This window comes from Thunnus maccoyii, chromosome 1 (assembly GCF_910596095.1).
Source record: "Thunnus maccoyii chromosome 1, fThuMac1.1, whole genome shotgun sequence".
NCBI lineage: Eukaryota > Metazoa > Chordata > Actinopteri > Scombriformes > Scombridae > Thunnus > Thunnus maccoyii.
The window spans coordinates 37,043,454-37,061,403 of NC_056533.1; the positions used below are offsets into that span (position 1 = coordinate 37,043,454).

The following is a 17,950-nucleotide window of genomic DNA, read 5'->3' on the forward strand; positions in this document are numbered from 1 at the left end:
ACAGTACAAAAATACACAAGCCTAATGGACGGCTGAATAATATAAAGCACTAAAGTTATATTTTCCCTGTATAATAAGAAAACAGCTGCCCAGATTTAAAGGACAAGTGTGCTGATATTCTGTGTTTTCCTTATTGTCAACAACTCTCATGAAAAGAGATAAACACACATCATCCTGTTGCTGGAAATACTCACTAGAGCATTAAATGTGGATTCATCCACCGCTGAAAATAGTCCCCAGCTAACGCACTGTTTCCTCTAGTTTGAGTGACGTTTGCGAAAAACTACAAAGACCAGCTGCTTTTATGAAATTACAGACTTTTTTTTTTTTTTTTAAAGAAACTATATTTATATGAGAGCTGTTTTTAAAGGTTTACATCTTCAGTAGGAACCACCGAACCTGAGGATGAGGAGCCTCAGACACGTTGTTGGTCTTTTCATGGGATTTGTTGACAGCATAAAAAAAGCTGAACAAAAACTACAGTCCTGTCCTTTAATATTGTAAAAAATCAATTAAATTGGCCAAAGATGGAACTGAAATGAGGAAAAACACTTCAGATTGATGCAAATATGTGAACAAACGTATCATTGATCCTCTCACTGACGGTCGACTAGATCCAATTATGACGTCATCAATCAGTTCTCAATCAATCTGTTCAGACATTCCTAACTGAAGGTGTTTTTTTTTTAAAATACAAAGTTCATGAACCTTTTTATTAAGTTAAGCCAAAAGAACAGCTGTATAAAGCAACACTGTTCTAGAAATTAAAAAAAAAAAGCTCTATAAGCGAGGAAGCTGTGGCGGGAAAAGTAAAGACAGTATTGGTCCAACACTGATTTTTATTTAAAAAGTTCAGCCAATTCTGATCTAGAAATGTAGATACGGACAAGGTGACATATTAAAGGAAAAACCTGAATAAATGTTTGGAGAAATGCTTTTTTCCAAATATGAAAATGGTGACAGTGAAAGCTCCACCACCATCAAAAAACACAAAATAAAGGAATATTTTTGTAAAAATGGTGTTTTTTTTTTATCTATGACATGGTGGAAAAACACCTTATTAAGACATTTTATGTTTTTCATTTAAGTTGTCACCCATCTGTATGTTGTCTTTTAATTTTTTATGGTTAATATGTTAAATCATACAGTAAAAAAAAAATGTATTTAATCCTTTAAATGACTGGCAGTGCTACAGAGTTCCAGTAGAAACACCATCAGTGTATAAAACATTTGCAGTCAGTTGGAGCTGCGCTGTCACATCATTAAAACCTCATTTCATTTACTGTCTTGCTGCTGTTGCGGAGAGACGATGAGATACAAACAGAATTAGTTAAAAGGATTTTGGTTATGTTTTTGTCCAATTTTTTTACCGTATAGTTTTTCTGACCAGAAACAGATATACAGGAGACAAACTGGCCTTTAACATTTATTCTGTTGGTATTCTGCAGAGGCGGGTTCTTGGGATCGTTTTTTTTAGTAAACACACATAATCAGTTGCCGTTCTGGTTCATCTCCAGATACTCGTTGTGTAATTTTTCTTGGGTCTCGTAGAGTTTTCGCAGCTTCTTGGCTTGACCTTTGCTGATCTCCTTCCCTTCGGCGTCATGAGTGGGGAAACCCTGTTAACAGTCGACGAGGACGAAGAACAAGATGATTTAACATGAGAATATTACAGACATCTTGTAAAAAACATTCATTAAATATAAATGCATAATAATGAAGAGTGTTCTCTTAATTGATAGCAGAAATAAAAGCTTTTAGTGACACATCAAACTTTGCAAGAACGACATTGATGAAGGAAACTTTCTCCCTTTAAAATGAAGTTTCACAGCCGCTGGTGCAGCAAACTGGCTCTGTGTTAATTACTGTGTTAATTACTACTGTATAAATACATAAATGTAAGGTTTCCTATGGTTTTACATTACAATGATCTACATGTGGCTTTATCAATGTACAGACTGATGGTTTCAGGGCTTCAATTAACACGTAAAAAATAAGAAAATTTGTTACCGTTTCATCAAATTTGGAATATTTGTCAGTTTCTGCGCGAAACATCTCACATGGAGGGATCTTCATTTTTGCAAGTTTAGCCATCTGAAACAGAAAAAAAACAAGTAAATTAACATGTTAATAGTCAGAGAAACAAAAAACAGGACGAAACTTCTCTTCATGGAAACATCTGGAAATGGATTTAATGTAAATAAACGTGGACTTTAACTAAAATGTTCATCTGACTGACCTCTTGTTCTTGTTTCTTCTTGGCGGCTTCTTCCTTCTTCCTTTTCTTCTCATCTTCCATCTGTGGAAGAGGAAAATGATGGTGAACAAAGAACCTTTATGTTAGAAATTTCAGATCCATTTACAAAAACATTAAACTCTTACTGGAGTGATGTGTCATCCAAAAAAACAACAAGCTGGGATTTCAGAGTTTTTCTGTCTGTGTTAAAATGTATCTAAAGTTTATTTCTTCTGGTCTGAACGACAGCAGAAAGGTTTAATTTGTTGTGCTTTTGTCCAGAGATCATAAACAGTCACACAGACTAACAGATGGCTTCTTTATTGAGCAGAGTTACTGGTTTCTACAACTTAAACTGTGCTGTGAGTTCACCTTCATGCAGGTAAATAATGCTCGTCACCATCAGTCCAGACTTTATTTCATTCTGCAAACTATAATGTTCTTTTACCATCTTCTTCTCCTCTTTCTCCTTCAGTAATGTCTCCTTGTCCACCAGTTTGACCACCGTCGGCAGACCTGTAAGGACCATAAAGCAGTTCTTCAGTTTTATTGTGTTGTTGTTACTCCGTCAATCCTTTACTTTAACTTTTAAAATCACATCTTGGATGAAAGAGCTGCTTGTACATGACAATAACAAGCACTTGCTGTTATAAACCATTTATTAACTGTTTATACGCTGCTTATAAAAGCTTCATAATGGGGTTAGATGACAGAATATTGTAGTTTCAAAGCTCCGTTACCTTCATGATCTTCCAGTCGGACGCCCAGCTCCGGTAACGTATCATCACGGACGACGTCACAGAGCTGCAGCAGCTCCAACACTGGATCAGATTAAAAAAAAAGGACTTTAATTCACCTTGAAGACGAACTTAGAACCTGATTCAGTGCTTGAGTTAAACTTCCAGGAGAGATAGAAGGAGATCAGAGTAACCGTCGTCCTCACCTTTCTGCTCTCTGGCGATTCTTCGGACTCCCTCTCTGAAGTCCGACAGCACTGTGAGGTACGGCATCACCGTGCTCTCCAGCTGGAAACACAGCAGCAGCAATATGTTAATAACTTTAATTAAATAGCAGCAGCTTGAAAATGTAAATGTGTTTTTTTTTTGGACATGATGTTCAGTTGGAGGAAATCCTGAAAAGCTGGAGGACAAACAGCTCACTACACTGAACTAAACTGCAGCTTTTTAACTAAAAATAAATTAATAAATAGTATATTAGTGATGTGACATATGTTTGAGACTAGGGCTGCAAGTTTTGATTATTCTTATTATCAATTAATCTGCCAATTAATCAATTAAAATATATACATATCAGAAAATGGTGAAAAAATGCCCTTCACAGCATCCTGGAGTCCAGAGTCATTCACTCAGGTGTCTTATTTTGTCCAACCAACAGTCCAAAACCCCAAAATATTACATTTACACTAATGCAAAACCAACAAATGCAACAAATTCTCACATCTGAGAGCCTTAAACTAGCAGATGTTTTGCATTTTTGCTTGAAAAGTTACTTAATTGATAGCTTGATTGTCAAAATATTTAAAAATTCTAATTCATCAACTAGTCAATTATTGGACTGATAGCTGCAGCTCTATTTGAGACAAAGTATAATGAACTTAAGACTGATTCCTCAGTAAAATAATAATAATAACAATAATAATAATAATAATAATAATAATAATAATAATAATAAGCGGCACATTTCTCATGATAGTCAAATGTCAGATACGTCTCCACCAACAAGAAAGAAAACGCTTCTTTTCTTACATCGATGTTCTGACTTTGTCCTCCCACTGGGAAACCAACAGGCTCTGATCCTTCAATGGCACCAAATATCTAGACGATAAAAGTAAAATATTCAGTGGCTTTGACAGGAAACATTTAATCCTCCACCGTCAGATGAAACTGTGTTTGTTATGTAGACACTTGATGATGTAGTTTATTAATGTGAGATTCAAGCTAACAAGCATCTGAACTGGATCAACATTTAAAAATGTTTCTTACAATTACAAACTAAAACTACTGATGTTATGTTCAACACTGTCTGTGTATTAAATGAATACAGTTTGAACAATGTTCGGCCAAGATTACTCACAATGTTTAAAGTGACAGAAAACAAAACACAATCAAACATTTTAAAACCCTGATTACAACTCTTATATTAAATAAAAAACAGTGAAAACCTGTGAAAAACAAGTTTGTATATTAAGTTGAGACTTAATGCAATTTAAAGACCAAAAGCTACAATGTGTTAGTTCTTCTCTCAATATTTCCTACTGAAGATGTAAACTGTAGTTTAAGGTAACACTTTATTTTACATTTTTCATTTTATATTAATTTCATGAGTAATTTGCAGGATTTTAATGGTGAATTTTTAGGACATTTTACAATAAAGATGGTGCAATTTGGTACAAAGTATAAGGAAAAAAAAGTTACATTGGTTTAGTTGGTAATTCATCATGTTTGAGTTTATATGTAGCTAAAATTCTTAATAAATTAGACTACTGACAATTCATTAAGTGCATTAAGTGAAGAACATACTTAGTTTTCCATGTGTAGTTTGGTGTGTCAAACAATATATTAGCATATTATGATATCAGCAACATACAAACCCAAAAATAAAGGGTGGGGACTCACCAACTACAGCAACTTAACACTTTTTCTTATAATTTGTACCAAATTGCACGACCCTGTCTGTAAAATATCCTGAAAATTAACCGTTAAATACCTGAAAATTACTCCAGAAAATGGTCTGGTCACTGTAGTTTTGTAGCAAACGTTACTCAAACAGAACAAAAAAAATGCAGTTAAATTAAATTTGGCTTCAAATTGCTGTTAATGATCAACTGAAACAAATCATATTTAGAGGGAGATGTGCGACAGGATGATGAAAACAGCAGCAGCAGGAACAACGTGCTCACCTTCAACATGTTGGTGAGATACACAGCGATACTCTCCATCAGCATGCGGTTGGGTCTCAGCTTGGCGCTCTTCCTGCTGGCGATGTAGGTGTTGCTCTGGCCGACCAGCACTCTCATCTCCTCCATGGCGGTGCGAGTATCCATGTTGTCACACAGAGCCTCGTGGACGGCAGACTTCCTGTCGTAGAAACTAGATAACACACACACACGCGTAACCTTTAAGCTTTAAGTCACGTTTGTTTTAACTGCTTCAAATGCAGCGTTACCGCCACACTGAGCATGTGTGGAAATGATTATTATTGTTGTTTCCACTTACCCGTTGTTCAGCTCCACCTCTGCTGCCTCCCACTTCTCAAACTGACCGGTGATGTCAGTGGGAGCGCGCAGGATGTCTTTCACATTCAGGAAGAACTCCTGTTACATGAAAAAAAACACACACACATCAATACAAAACACCGTATTAATATAAACGTCTTAATTAAGAGGCTCGTTTGTCCCGTTTTCACCTACATTCATGAACTTCTCGTACTGGACGGCTGACTCCATCGTGTTGGAAGAGTAGTCCAGGGTGTCTTTCCAGGAATGCATCAGGAAAGCCAGACGGAGCTGACGAGCTGCAGGAGGACGAACAGAACAGCTAAAAACATCTCAGATCGAATCTAAACAGATCAAATTTTCCTCTACATCCAACAGTGAGCTGTGCTTTAACTGCTACAAGACAGAAGAAGAAGAAGAAGAAGAATCACCTCAACAACTTAAAAGTCCAATTAAAATCATCAGTTTCATAGTTTATTAAACTGATTTTAGTTTCTTTGTGCAAGAGATGATGATAAAACATTTATTACAGTGGACTTAGTTTAACTGACCCTCGGTTTAGATGGTTCATAGAACCGTTTTCATAATCGATCAGGTGTTTATAACATTAATGACGTGAAGCAGATCCAGATGTGTTACCTGTGTTCTTTGCCAAGGCGTCCTTAATAGTGATGAAGTTCTTTAGAGACTTTGACATCTTGCATCCTGCGATCGTCAGGTGTCCGGTGTGCAGGAAGTAACGGACCCAGAAATCATTTTCAAAGAAAGCCTGTAAACCAGAGGTGTCTTTTATTACATTCCAGTTAATCTAATTAAACTACAGGTTGAATGTTTTGTGTCTGAGTGTTTTTATGACCTGCTGCATCCATGTTTCACACGTTTAAAGTAAACCTTTTCAGTAACTGACGGACAGTTTTTGCTCTCGTACCTCAGACTGAGCCAACTCGTTGTCGTGATGGGGGAACCGCAGATCAAAGCCGCCGCCGTGGATGTCCATGGACTCTCCCAAGATGGAGCCAGCCATGGCTGAACATTCAATATGCCAGCCGGGCCTTCCCTGTTACAACATCAAAAAGTCCTTCAGTTTTCTGCTTTCAGGGGAAAAACCTCCGTCTAGTCAACCTTTGTGGAGGTTATGATCTTTACAAGTTATATTGGATATTATATAAACTACAATAAGAGACTCATCGAGACATTCAGAGCTCTCACCTTCCCCCACGGAGACTCCCAGGAAGGCTCTCCGGGTTTGGAGGCTTTCCACAAGGCAAAGTCATTCTGGGACTTTTTCTCACTTAATCTGTCAGCAGAGATGCTCAGATCCCCTACAGAGCCGGACGAGATGAAGGAAAGGTAAATAAAAATAAAAATAATAAGATGATGATCAAGGCCGACATGACTGTAACTGACACTTTTAACTACAGCTGCAACGATTAGTCGATCAATAGAAAATTATACGCCGACTATATTGATAATTGATTAAATACTGTAATTCTCTGATTCCAGCTTCTTAAATATAAACTGAATATTGTTGGGTTGTGAACTGCTGGTCGGGAACGTTTTGGGCAAAAAGTTTCACCATTTTCTGACTTTTTATAGACCAAACGACTCATCAATTAATCAAGAAAATAACTGACAGATTATTAGAAAATAATTATGCAGCCCTACTTTTAACTGCACTCGGTAATAGTTATAAAAAGTTAAGAAACATAGTGTTTAAGCTACAAAGACAGAAACTAGAACTATTGTTTTTTTATTCATGTTTTGTTCATGTTTAATGTGTTAAAGTTTAAAATTCAATTTAAAAAAAAACATTACAAAGAGAAATCTGTCTTCAGCATTCAAGTTAAAGCTGGATTTAACTCCAGTTCTATGAGTACATGTGTGAACTGGTCCCAGTCGCTACTGGTGCAGCTATAAAATGGTGGATAAATGGTTTGTTTTGTTTCAGAATGAATCAGAATTTGATCCATTCAGTCAGATAACATTTGGAAAATGTAGAAGAGCCGCACGATTAAATTATTTTATCCCTCAAGTTAGGACTAAACAGGAAGTTAGCCGGCTCGGCCCACAGATGTATCATAAGAGCTGGATACCTGACTGAACATGGCGCCCGTTCAGTCCTATAGGAACTGCTCTGCTGTCGTATACGCCCCCCCAAAAAGTTTCTAGCTTCCAGGTTTGCTTCCTTGTTGTGCGGCCCACTGAATATGCGCAGTAGTGTTTCCCCCGCTGGCCCCGCCCACAAGTTCCCGCTCGGCCCGTAGACTTTACATTGTGATGACGTCACGGATTTTAAAAATGTTTTCTCGGCTCGAGGAAAGTTTAACTAATATAAAACCTCCATGGATCAAGAGTTCATAATATAAAGAGTCATAATTGACCTTGTTTGCAGTTCGAGGCGTCCTGTCAACAGTTTTACAGGCGTCTCTTTTACAACGGCGGTCTACGGGGAAAATGTTTTTTGGGCTGCAGTACCACGAGTGACCACTGGGAAAACTTGGCTGCAAGGCTGAGCGGCGGCGCCGTATCCAGCTCTTATTATACATCCATGGCTCGGCCAGCGGAAGTCTTTGGGGTGTGCGCATGCTCTATTGGCACCCTTCAACTCTGGCAAACCAACCGTTGACGAAAAATGCATCGTTACCGGTGCGCCAGTGTGGGAACGTTGCCACAGACACTAGAAACTACAGGTTTAAATCCTACATAAAGGGTTTGAAAACATCTGACTGTGGCGACTCCTGGTGGTGGGATCACAGAAGACAACATGTATCATCGTACCTTCTCCTTCCTGTAACGCTTTCTGATCTCCGACTGCCTCTGGCACCAGTTTGGCGTACGAGTGCTGCGGACTGGCGTCAAACTTTGAGGTGTTAAAGTAAACAGAACCGTTTGATTCATACCTGAAAAACATCAGCAAACCATGAACACTGTTAACTGACAATCCATGTGTAATAAAATATAAATATAATATTAATCACTGGCTGCTTTTTCTTACCCATAACCATTCGAGACAATCTTCTCCACAAAGTCCACAATCTCAGGCACGTATTCGCTGACTCGAGTGAGGACGTCAGGAGGAAGAACCTGGAGACCATAAAGATCAATATACATCAACAGAGAAGTAAAGAGAATTCAAATCTACTTTAACACTGATCATCTTTACTTTTTGCTACATTATTATGGTTTAAATCTTTAAATTAGAGAGTCAGAGTCAGTTTATTATTAGTATATTATTCCTGTTCTTTCAGAATAAATGCTGTCGTAGTAGAATGATCATATGATGTGATGTTCATACTGTACAAGTGTGATGTTTAGGTGTCCGTATACTTTTGCCATAAAGTGTATGAGGCAGGAGAGCAAGAGATGAAGACTTCTGATGAAACACAGACTTGTGAAAACTGACAAGAGACATTTACGTGTCTGAACAGGAGCTTTGTAAATAGTAGGGATGTGCAGAGAGCTCAGTATTTGTATTTGTATTTGTTGAGGCAGCAAAGTTATTTGTATTTGTACTCGAATAAAAGTGGAAAGAGGCTTAAAAACCTGTTTTTGTTATTATTACGCTTATAATTTAGAAAATTAAAGATGAAAATTAAAGTGATGTCCAGATTAGAAAATTAAGAAATGTGCGTCATGTAGCAGGTGGATGTGACTCCCCTCACTGAGACCTGCTGATAGACATAACAGAGCAGAGGAGAGACACTGACATAGTGAATATAACTGACTTTTTTCTTCCCAAAAACAAATAATTTTTAAAATATTTGTATGAAACAAATATTCGTAAAAAACCCCCACTATTTATGCTTTGCTGAATAACGTATTTGTATCCGAGCACACTCCTAGTAGCTAGTTTGTGTTTGTTCGACCTACGTTCAGAGCGTCCATGTCTTTGTGATATTCTCCCTCCCAGTATTTCGGGAGAATAGAGAAGATGGAGTTCTCTGTGACTTGACTTCCAAACTGTTTGTCCAACCAATCAGCCAACAAGTCCTTCGAATTCTCCAACAGCACCTTAGAAGAGAAAGATAATTAAAATTAAATCAATATCTTTATAATTAATAAACTTATGTATCAGCATTCATTGTATTGTTTATTTATTCATGCCATTACATTTATTTAATTGTTTACCAATTAAAATCTATTTAATCTATGTAGGAAATATAAATCAGTGCATTAAAAAATAATGAAATAAGAAAAGATAAAATAAAAAGAGATAAATCATTTTTCATATTGTGGATTTCACTGTTCATGCTGAAAACTTAGTTCTTCTGTTTATTACAAATTAAATGTAAATATTAAAGGCTTCATTTTCTAAGTAAAAAGCAGGTTTTCCTGCAAAGAGCTTCCTGTTGCATGAATTAAATATAAATTTAATATTTTGTTACATTGATCAACACCGTTATGTAGTGAGAGTTTATTAATTTACTATATTTTAATTGGTCAGTTAGTTATTAGTTATTTATTGTCCCGCCCACCAGGACTTTATTTTTATTTATTTATTTAAATACTTTATTTTATTGTCATTGTGGCATTTCATACATTTTACTTATGTTATATATCTCATGTTATGATGACAATACATTTTTTTTAATGATATACATAAATCATGTGTGTGGGTGTGTCACCCAGTGATACAATAAATTAAAATAATAAATAAATAAATCATGACAATTATACAGTACTGACTTTGATTATACAATGTTGTATTAATTCTGAATTCATAGAAAAACGTACACTGCAGTGATTAAACATGTCAAACAACATAATGTCTTACAAACAAACCTAAATATTAATACTTATAAATATTTACCATGTATGAAAATTCCCTAGAAACTCATTTTAAATGTACAAACGATACAAAACCAACAATATAAGTTTAAAATTGGAAAAAATGAGAATTAAAAAGGATGACAAGTATTTCCCTACTTTCCAAAGAGCGGGAAGATTTACAGTGAACACCACGTCCTCTCGGTCTTACCTGAGCCAGAGGTTGAATCACTTCATCCGCTGCTTTGCTGGCTATCGCTGCCTGCAGGGGCTGCAGGGCGGCGGTGACGGCGGCGTCCAGCCTTTCCAGCATCTGCTTCTTGTCTGGATCTGTGGTCGAAGCCAAACTGACCTGAAAGGGCTGCAAACAGCAGAAAAACAACATATAGAAAACCTTCAGACAACCTGCTGTTTCTAAGCAGAGCTGCACAGTTTTAGGCTGATCTGATGCATGTTCACAGGCAGCATCTGACCAATCACAGCAGGTTAACTAGTCTCTGCTTCCCAAACAGCTGATCTGAGATACTGTACTGAAACGCAGCAGAGCAACGTTGTGGCTGCTGGAACGAGTTTTTACTTCACCTGCTGGTGTAATAATGTAACTGGACACTGCTGCTGCCTTATTATTATTATCATTAATAAACCCACTTTTGTTTTTCGAGACTAAATGGTTTTATGTGATTTTTTCACATTCAAAACAACATTTATTTACATGTTCAATATGTAAATAAGTGTAATATGGAAGAGAATGCAGTCTACAGTGTTGTAATTGAGGTAAATCTCTCCCTCTCTCCTCTGCTCACAGCTCCAGTAGTTTATTATCACTGCGTGTTTGTACTCACTCCTCTGGCACTCAGGACATCCTGCAGTATTTGAGCAGCTTGTGGCTTCTTCTCCTTGTACTGGTCCAGGAGATAGTTCTGCCGAGCTCGTTTAATGATCTGAACAGAAGAAAAACCAACATGAAGCACAAACAGACAAATACGAATAATCAGCAACAGTGAACATGTTGCTGTTTACTAAAAAAAAAACTAATTACTGAGTCATTATCATAATTACTACTTAATATAAGTGGAGTTTTCTGCCATCTGATTCAGGGATTAGTTTCTAAGCAACCAGTGTTATTTGGATTATGACTGTAGTCTATATATGTCTGAGCCAATTAACCAATTAAAACATCATATCCTGCATGTTTCATTCTATCACAGATGCCTGAATACTTTCAACAAGACGAACGGGTCCAGAAAATGATTGAAACTGTTTTCTGTAATGATGATATTAAGGATGTGATGCATGTATTTCAGTTCTGATATCAAAAGATGGCAGCTTTATATTCTACTGCGCTCAGCATGTGTCCAAAAACATGTGTCCTCTTGTATTAAATAAATAATTTTTGACGTAAAGACTCTTGTGGTTTTTTATTTAATCGTATTATTTTATTTTATCTTGAGGAGACAAAGGCAAAAAGGCAAAAAGGAGATCAATCATTTCCAGAGAAAATGTTTTATATTGAGGCCAAATGTAGAAAATAATGTAATTAGTCAAATTTATAAGCTTTAGTTATAGATAAAACTCACTTTGTCGTCTATGTCTGTGATGTTCATGCAGTACAGGACGTCATACTTGAAGTAATCTCTCAGTATCCTTCGCAGGATATCAAAAGAGATGTATGATCTGGAAAAAAAGAGGCAAATCATAAAACAATGTTGTAATTAAAAAGGTAGAAACCTCAGAATAATACAATATGAAGCTTTTTATCATCATCTTCTGTTTACCTGGCATGTCCCATGTGTGAAGCATCGTATACTGTTGGTCCACAGCAGTACCACGTTACTTTATTCCCTTTCTGGGGAACAAACAGCTCCTGAAACATGAAGACAGATGATAATATAAGATAATGAGCTCATTAGAGAGTAAATCAAGCGTGTGATGCAGGTCTGGATTCATTGTTCTTTCAGTGTAAGTTGATGCTTCTCATTGATTCTTGTCAGCAAAGCTGCTATTCATCTCCGTCTCATTTGGCGACTAAACATCGAGGATCTTTTATAAAGAAGATGACTACAGAAGAAAGCCGACTCAAGATTTAATCTTTCATTTGAGGGTATTTCAATAATTTCTCATGAATAAAAACAAGGTTTCTGCAGCGTTCAACAAATAAAATCTATTTTAAGAGCTTTTTAATACCACATATAACACAATTTAATACTTTTTTCATGGTCATACCAGTCAAATATGATTAAAAACCAGCAGGGATCATAAAACCTACAATTATTTATTAACTACATTAATTTATTGTTTGTCTGTACTTCCCAGCTGTGTATAACAATAATTCCTAGTGACATAACTAATTCATTAACTTGACCTGGACCCAGATAAGTGGCAGAACCCTGAAGGATGGATTATCTAGTTACAAAATAATCAATTCATTTAAGTTTTTGTTGAAAACTTGCCCACTGACAGTAACAGAAACTCCACAAAAAATGTATTTGACAGCTTCCTGCAGCCTGATTCACTGTCTCACTTGTACTTTATAGATGTAAAAAGTCTCCCGACAGCCGCAAACACACAAATAAAGTTTATAACCAGCAGGAAGGAGGAAATAATGAAGACCTTTGTACATGAAATAAATAAGTCAATAATTCTCAACACTTTAAGACCTGCAGATACCCTGGAAAAGACTCGCGGTTGTCTAAGATAAATAAATTTTATTATATAAGTCATATAAATCTTCAAAGGAACAGATGCAGAACACAACTTTTCATACTCTGACGTTGAACATGTTTCCTGTCACTATCTCTGTGTTTTATCTTATAAGGAAGTGATAAACTTTATTTGTTCTTCATGCAGGGAATCATCATTGATAGTTTTACATAGTAAATCAAAGTCTATTAAAGGAAGAATATCTGATAAACAAGTGAGACAGTTTAATAATTAAACAGTCTAGATATGAAACAACCTTATTAAAAACGGGACAAATAAACATCCAGAGGATTTATTAACTTTTCAAGACAAGTTCGGATGATTAAAAAGGACACAAACACCGACGTGGAGCCGACGTCTTCCCGCCTACCTTGGATCTGGTCAGACTGTTGTAGAGTCGCAGTTGGGGAACGTCTGTTCCTGCTGGTGGAGACCACGGAGGCTGAACCCGCTTTCCTTTCACTGAAGTCAAAGTTACAAACACAAACATTTAGAAAAAGAGAACGTTAAACTTCAATTGACATTAAATATTATATTTTATGTTCTTCTATCTGCTTCATAAAACACAAGAATTTAAAGCTGCTACGTGTCGGATTATTCAACACATAGAGGCTGTAAATTCAGTACATGTTTAATATATTAGTTTGACTTCAGCAAGTGAAGAAGCAGAAAAGTGCTGCTGACTGACTGTAATGTAATTAAAGCATTAAAACAAAGCTGATATGTGTGTGAATTAATGTCCCGTTGCATCAGTAACACATCATCTAGTGATGCAACTGTTGTTTATTTTCATTATCAATGAATCTTTTGGTTTATAAAATGTCAGATCATAGTGAAAAATCACCTTTTTGTAATTTCCCAGAACTGGTTTTGTCAAACTAACAGTGTAAACCCTGAAGACAGCAGAGCTGCAACTAACCATTAATCTGACAAATATTTTCACAAGTCATCGTTTTGACTAAAAAATATCAGGAAATAGTTATAATTTCCCACAGTCCAAGCTGACGTCTTTATATGTTTTGTTTCATCAGATCAACAAACTAAAAGACAAAGAAAAGCATCAAATCCTCGTGTTTGAGAAGCAGAAAATCTGCTGCAGTTTTACTTAGAAACTAAAATGATGATTAAAATAGTTCTTCTGTTGATCAGCTATGTGCTGCACTGTTGAGTTCTGTAATGACAATCAATATGTGCAACGAGGGGAAACGTATCTGAACAGAGAATTCACCTGGTTGTTTATTAACAGTCTGTTTAAATGTTTAAATTTCATTTTAATTTGGTTGTTTTTTATTTTCAGTTTGACTTAGTTGCATCTAGTTTGATCTGTTTCTAGTTGAATATTTTTCATTCATGTTTATATAAAGTTTAGTGATTCAACAGTTACAACCTGTTCAGATTAAACAGAAGAAAAGAGACAAACAGTAACTAATGTAGGAAAATATTAAAATACTTTATGTATTATATACTTTAGTTATTCATTTGTTTTAACCTGCATCTGAACCAGTCTGAATGTAAAACTTCAGAGGAAATCCTGACATGATCATGCAGAATAAAGAAGAAGAAAAAAGAAGAAAAGAAGAAGAAAAAGAAGAAGAAGAAGACTGTAGTGATGAATGTTTTCAAAGTTGTGAATTAAAATGTCGTAAACATGTCACTGAATAGGAGAAAAATGAAATAATTTTAAAATTTCCTGATTAAATTACTACGATGTTACAGTTAGTTTAATGTTTATCATTATTCATATTTGCTACAAGCTGCAAAACCTACTTTCAGTCTGAAATGTGAGTAAATGAAGCTGCTGAACATGTTAACAGGAAACTGTTCATTTATTTTATCCTTCAGTCAGACACAAGTGACAAGAAGAAACTAAACATGTTCAGTTCAGAAATATACAGACACACACACACAGAGCATGCACAAGCATCAGGGCTGAGTATCGTTTTATACCAGTACCAACACCAGTAACAGTACCAGTACCAGTACCCTTAAACTGATACAGAAACCAACAGAACCTTTTTTTCCCCACTTCTTTCAATAACTCCATCAAAAACACCGCGCTCGACTTCACCGCTTCACAGCTGCTGCGCTCGTCGGCCAATCACACGTCGCATTAAATCAAAGAACGCTTGAGGTGATTGGCTGCGAGCAAAACCATACAGATAGTCATTTTTTTCTAAATCTGTGTACAAAAAGGACTTAATGCAGGTATGGTTTGACTGAAGAAGTTTCAATACTACTTGGTACTGGATTATTTCCATCTATACCTTAAAAAGGTTTGGAGCAGCGATACTCAGCCCAACAAACACCAACAAGAACAGCAAATAATACTGAAATGTTTTTACACACATGCAGTGAAACCTTGTGAGAAATTACATCTAATTTCCAGCAAAACGTCTTTGTGTTCTTTATATTCTGTGAAGCCGTTCTGATCTCACGTCTTCTTTGGGCAGGTGTCTCTTTGAAGCAACATGTGCGGTTTATAGCAGCTGCTGTCATATTGTTTGAACAGTGATAACGTAACTCTCCTCAGCAAACAGCTGAAGGCACCGCAGAGCTCTGCTGTGACTGAAATCTAACACTGAATTCATTCAAATACCTGCAGAAGAGTTCATGCATGTGAGTGTTTGCAGAGAAGGGGGGGGGGGAGGGCGCCTTATAAAGACCTCAGACTGCCTCGACTTCCAGGCTGGTAGATTTTTGGGAGCACGGACACGTCTAGCCTGTTCATGCCTTCGACTGTCTACTCACTGCTGCTGTCTGGGATGAGGTCCTGCTGCTGAAGGGCTGCTATGTGTCTGTACCAGCGCAGAGCGTGGACATGTTGCGGATCTGGGGGCCTGCGGAGGAGCTTAAAGGCTTTCTGGTCGGCCTGGGAGGGGCTGAACCCAGCCAGGTAGCTGCGTGAGGTTAGGTAGTCATTCAGGGCCGCTGCCAGCGCGGCTTCCTCACTTATCTGTAGCAAGAAGCCATACTCAAAGGCTGCAGAAACAATGAAACGCAAATAATTACCGACACTAACACTAACAACAGTTTATCCTGGACAGGTGGGAGAGATCAGTGACGACTGAGTCCAGCACACTTCCAACTCTAATTATGTAACAAAACATTAAGTTTAAACTGAGCAGTCGATGCCACACAAACTCCTCGTGTCCCAACTGAACACACATTTATCTTTAATGCAACAGAATAGAGAAACTTGCTGCTCAGTGTCTCATTTTGATCTTCAGAGAGGAACAGATGGTTGGTGTGCCACAGACTCATGTAACACTGCGGGCAGGAGGGAGTGAAAGGAGAAGTGGTTTCATCTATTAACTACAGTACAGATGTTGCAACAAGTGTCTGTGAACAACAATAAAAGCAAACATCACATCATTTTAGTGACGAGCGTAAGCTGACGAGGCAGAGTTAACACCGTCTCCACGGCGATGGATGTACGTGGATGTAAATGTCAGCCTGCAGATGCTCGTTGTGAGGTTAAGAGACGATATGATGGATGAAGAAATGACTCTGAATGTGACGTGAAAATACAAACACGGGTAAATAAAAACAACATGATGATTAATAAGTAAATTAACAAATCAATCAGTTCAAGCCCCAAAATAAAAATTGTCTATCCATGTATAGACAGAGGAGATGCCAACACACACACACACACACACACACACACACACACACACACACACACACACACACACACACACCAAGGACTAAGAATGAAACTGAAATGGTTTAACAATTTCCAACCACACCCATCCGATGTCAAAAAGAAACTTAAATTTTTTTCTCCTTTCATGTATGTATGACCCATTTAAGACTAACAGAGAAACAAACTAACAGAGAAAGTGACACAAACACACAAAAAAAGCAGCAAGTAGAGATTTGCTCCAAAATATATTCATGAATGTGTCTCTTGAGTGTATATTATGTAGTGTACATGAATAAAACAGAAACAATATTCAACTAAAAACAGATCAAAACTAGATGCAACTAAGCCAAACTGAAAATTAAAATGAAATGTCTATTTTAAAACATCCCACAAACAAATTACAGTCTCAATAAATGTTCTGAAATTTCTCTGGAAACATCGGCTGTCAATCATGATGCAACATCACATCAGCCCAGATGTGAAGACAAACGTTATAACCTGTTCAAGCTGCAGGAGTTCAGCTCTAGTCATGTAAACAGAATAAAGTTTGGTGAAATATCGGATCATTTGAACATTTATTGAAATGAAACAATGAGAGAAGTTTAGAGGGAAAACTGGTTTCATCTTCAACAATGCGTCGTATTTTAAAGAAGCTTTGTTATATTATCTATTGTGTCAAATCTGCATCTGAAAAGTAACTAAAGCTGTTAAATAAATGTAGCGGAGTAGAAAGTACAATATTTTCCCTCTGAAATGTAGTGGAGTGGAAGTATAAAGTAGTATTAAATGGAAATAATCAAGTTAAGTACAAATACCTCAAAATTATACTTAAACACAGTACTTGAGTAAATGTAACGGTTACTTTCCTCCGTTGCTAAATAAAATGCTGTTTGCTTACATATATATGAAGATACTGAAGACATATTGAAAAGTCTCATTTCAGTTCAGTCCAGAAGTTAATTGTGTGTCTTTACCGACACATTACGCTTCATTAAATATATATAATGTATCTATATATTAAATAGCCGGGTTTTAAAGGGGGTTTGACGTCTCACTGACTGCAGCTCAGCGGCTCGTCTGCAGGCTTTGGACCACAGATTCAGATATTAACGAGCTAACAAGGCTAATGTTAGCTTACAGGCTGTGACAGTTCATCAAAACACATTAAACAGTGCAGTTACCGCCATGAAACGAGCCTAAGATTTAAAGTGGAAAAAACAAACATTATTCAATGTACCTTGCTCTCCTGAGGTCGACATTGCCACTGGTGCTGCTGGATGGTTGGCTGCTGATGCAACAATAACGTGTCCGGAAGGAGAAACCGTGACATATATGCCAACAGTAGGAACCGGAACCAATGTGTTGG

At 36.8% G+C, this 17,950-nt stretch overlaps 1 protein-coding gene across 2 annotated transcripts; it reads right to left on the minus strand.

Annotated features, from left to right (window-relative positions):
* Positions 1 to 821: 821 nt before the first annotated feature.
* cars1 (cysteinyl-tRNA synthetase 1) lies at positions 822 to 17,946 on the minus strand. Of its 2 annotated transcripts, XM_042428668.1 has the most exons (23): positions 17,822 to 17,946; positions 15,687 to 15,917; positions 13,309 to 13,400; positions 12,014 to 12,102; positions 11,816 to 11,912; positions 11,081 to 11,179; positions 10,450 to 10,599; positions 9,342 to 9,482; positions 8,467 to 8,555; positions 8,250 to 8,371; positions 6,681 to 6,793; positions 6,400 to 6,528; positions 6,111 to 6,240; positions 5,667 to 5,770; positions 5,473 to 5,570; positions 5,157 to 5,346; positions 4,003 to 4,071; positions 3,180 to 3,261; positions 2,977 to 3,057; positions 2,685 to 2,752; positions 2,240 to 2,299; positions 2,011 to 2,094; positions 822 to 1,619 (listed from the first exon to the last, which is right to left on the minus strand). In XM_042428668.1, the coding sequence occupies exons 1-23, from the start codon at positions 17,841 to 17,843 to the stop codon at positions 1,491 to 1,493; spliced, it is 2,469 nt and encodes an 822-aa protein (XP_042284602.1). In that variant the 5' UTR covers positions 17,844 to 17,946; the 3' UTR covers positions 822 to 1,490. The 2 variants fall into 2 exon arrangements, with proteins under 2 accessions (XP_042284602.1, XP_042284688.1); XM_042428754.1 differs by lacking the exon at positions 15,687 to 15,917.
* Between the last annotated feature and the right edge of the window lie 4 nt (positions 17,947 to 17,950).

Bases quoted from the DNA above. Each gene is read 5' to 3' on its own strand.
- cars1 (XM_042428668.1), bottom strand. From the start codon at position 17,843: ATGTCGACCTCAGGAGAGCAAG. The intron at 5,347-5,472 runs GTAAGTGGAAAC...TGTGTTATCTAG, and splicing joins GAGGTGGAGCTGAACAACGG to TTTCTACGACAGGAAGTCTG. The intron at 3,058-3,179 runs GTGAGGACGACG...AATCTGATCCAG, and splicing joins AATCGCCAGAGAGCAGAAAG to TGTTGGAGCTGCTGCAGCTC.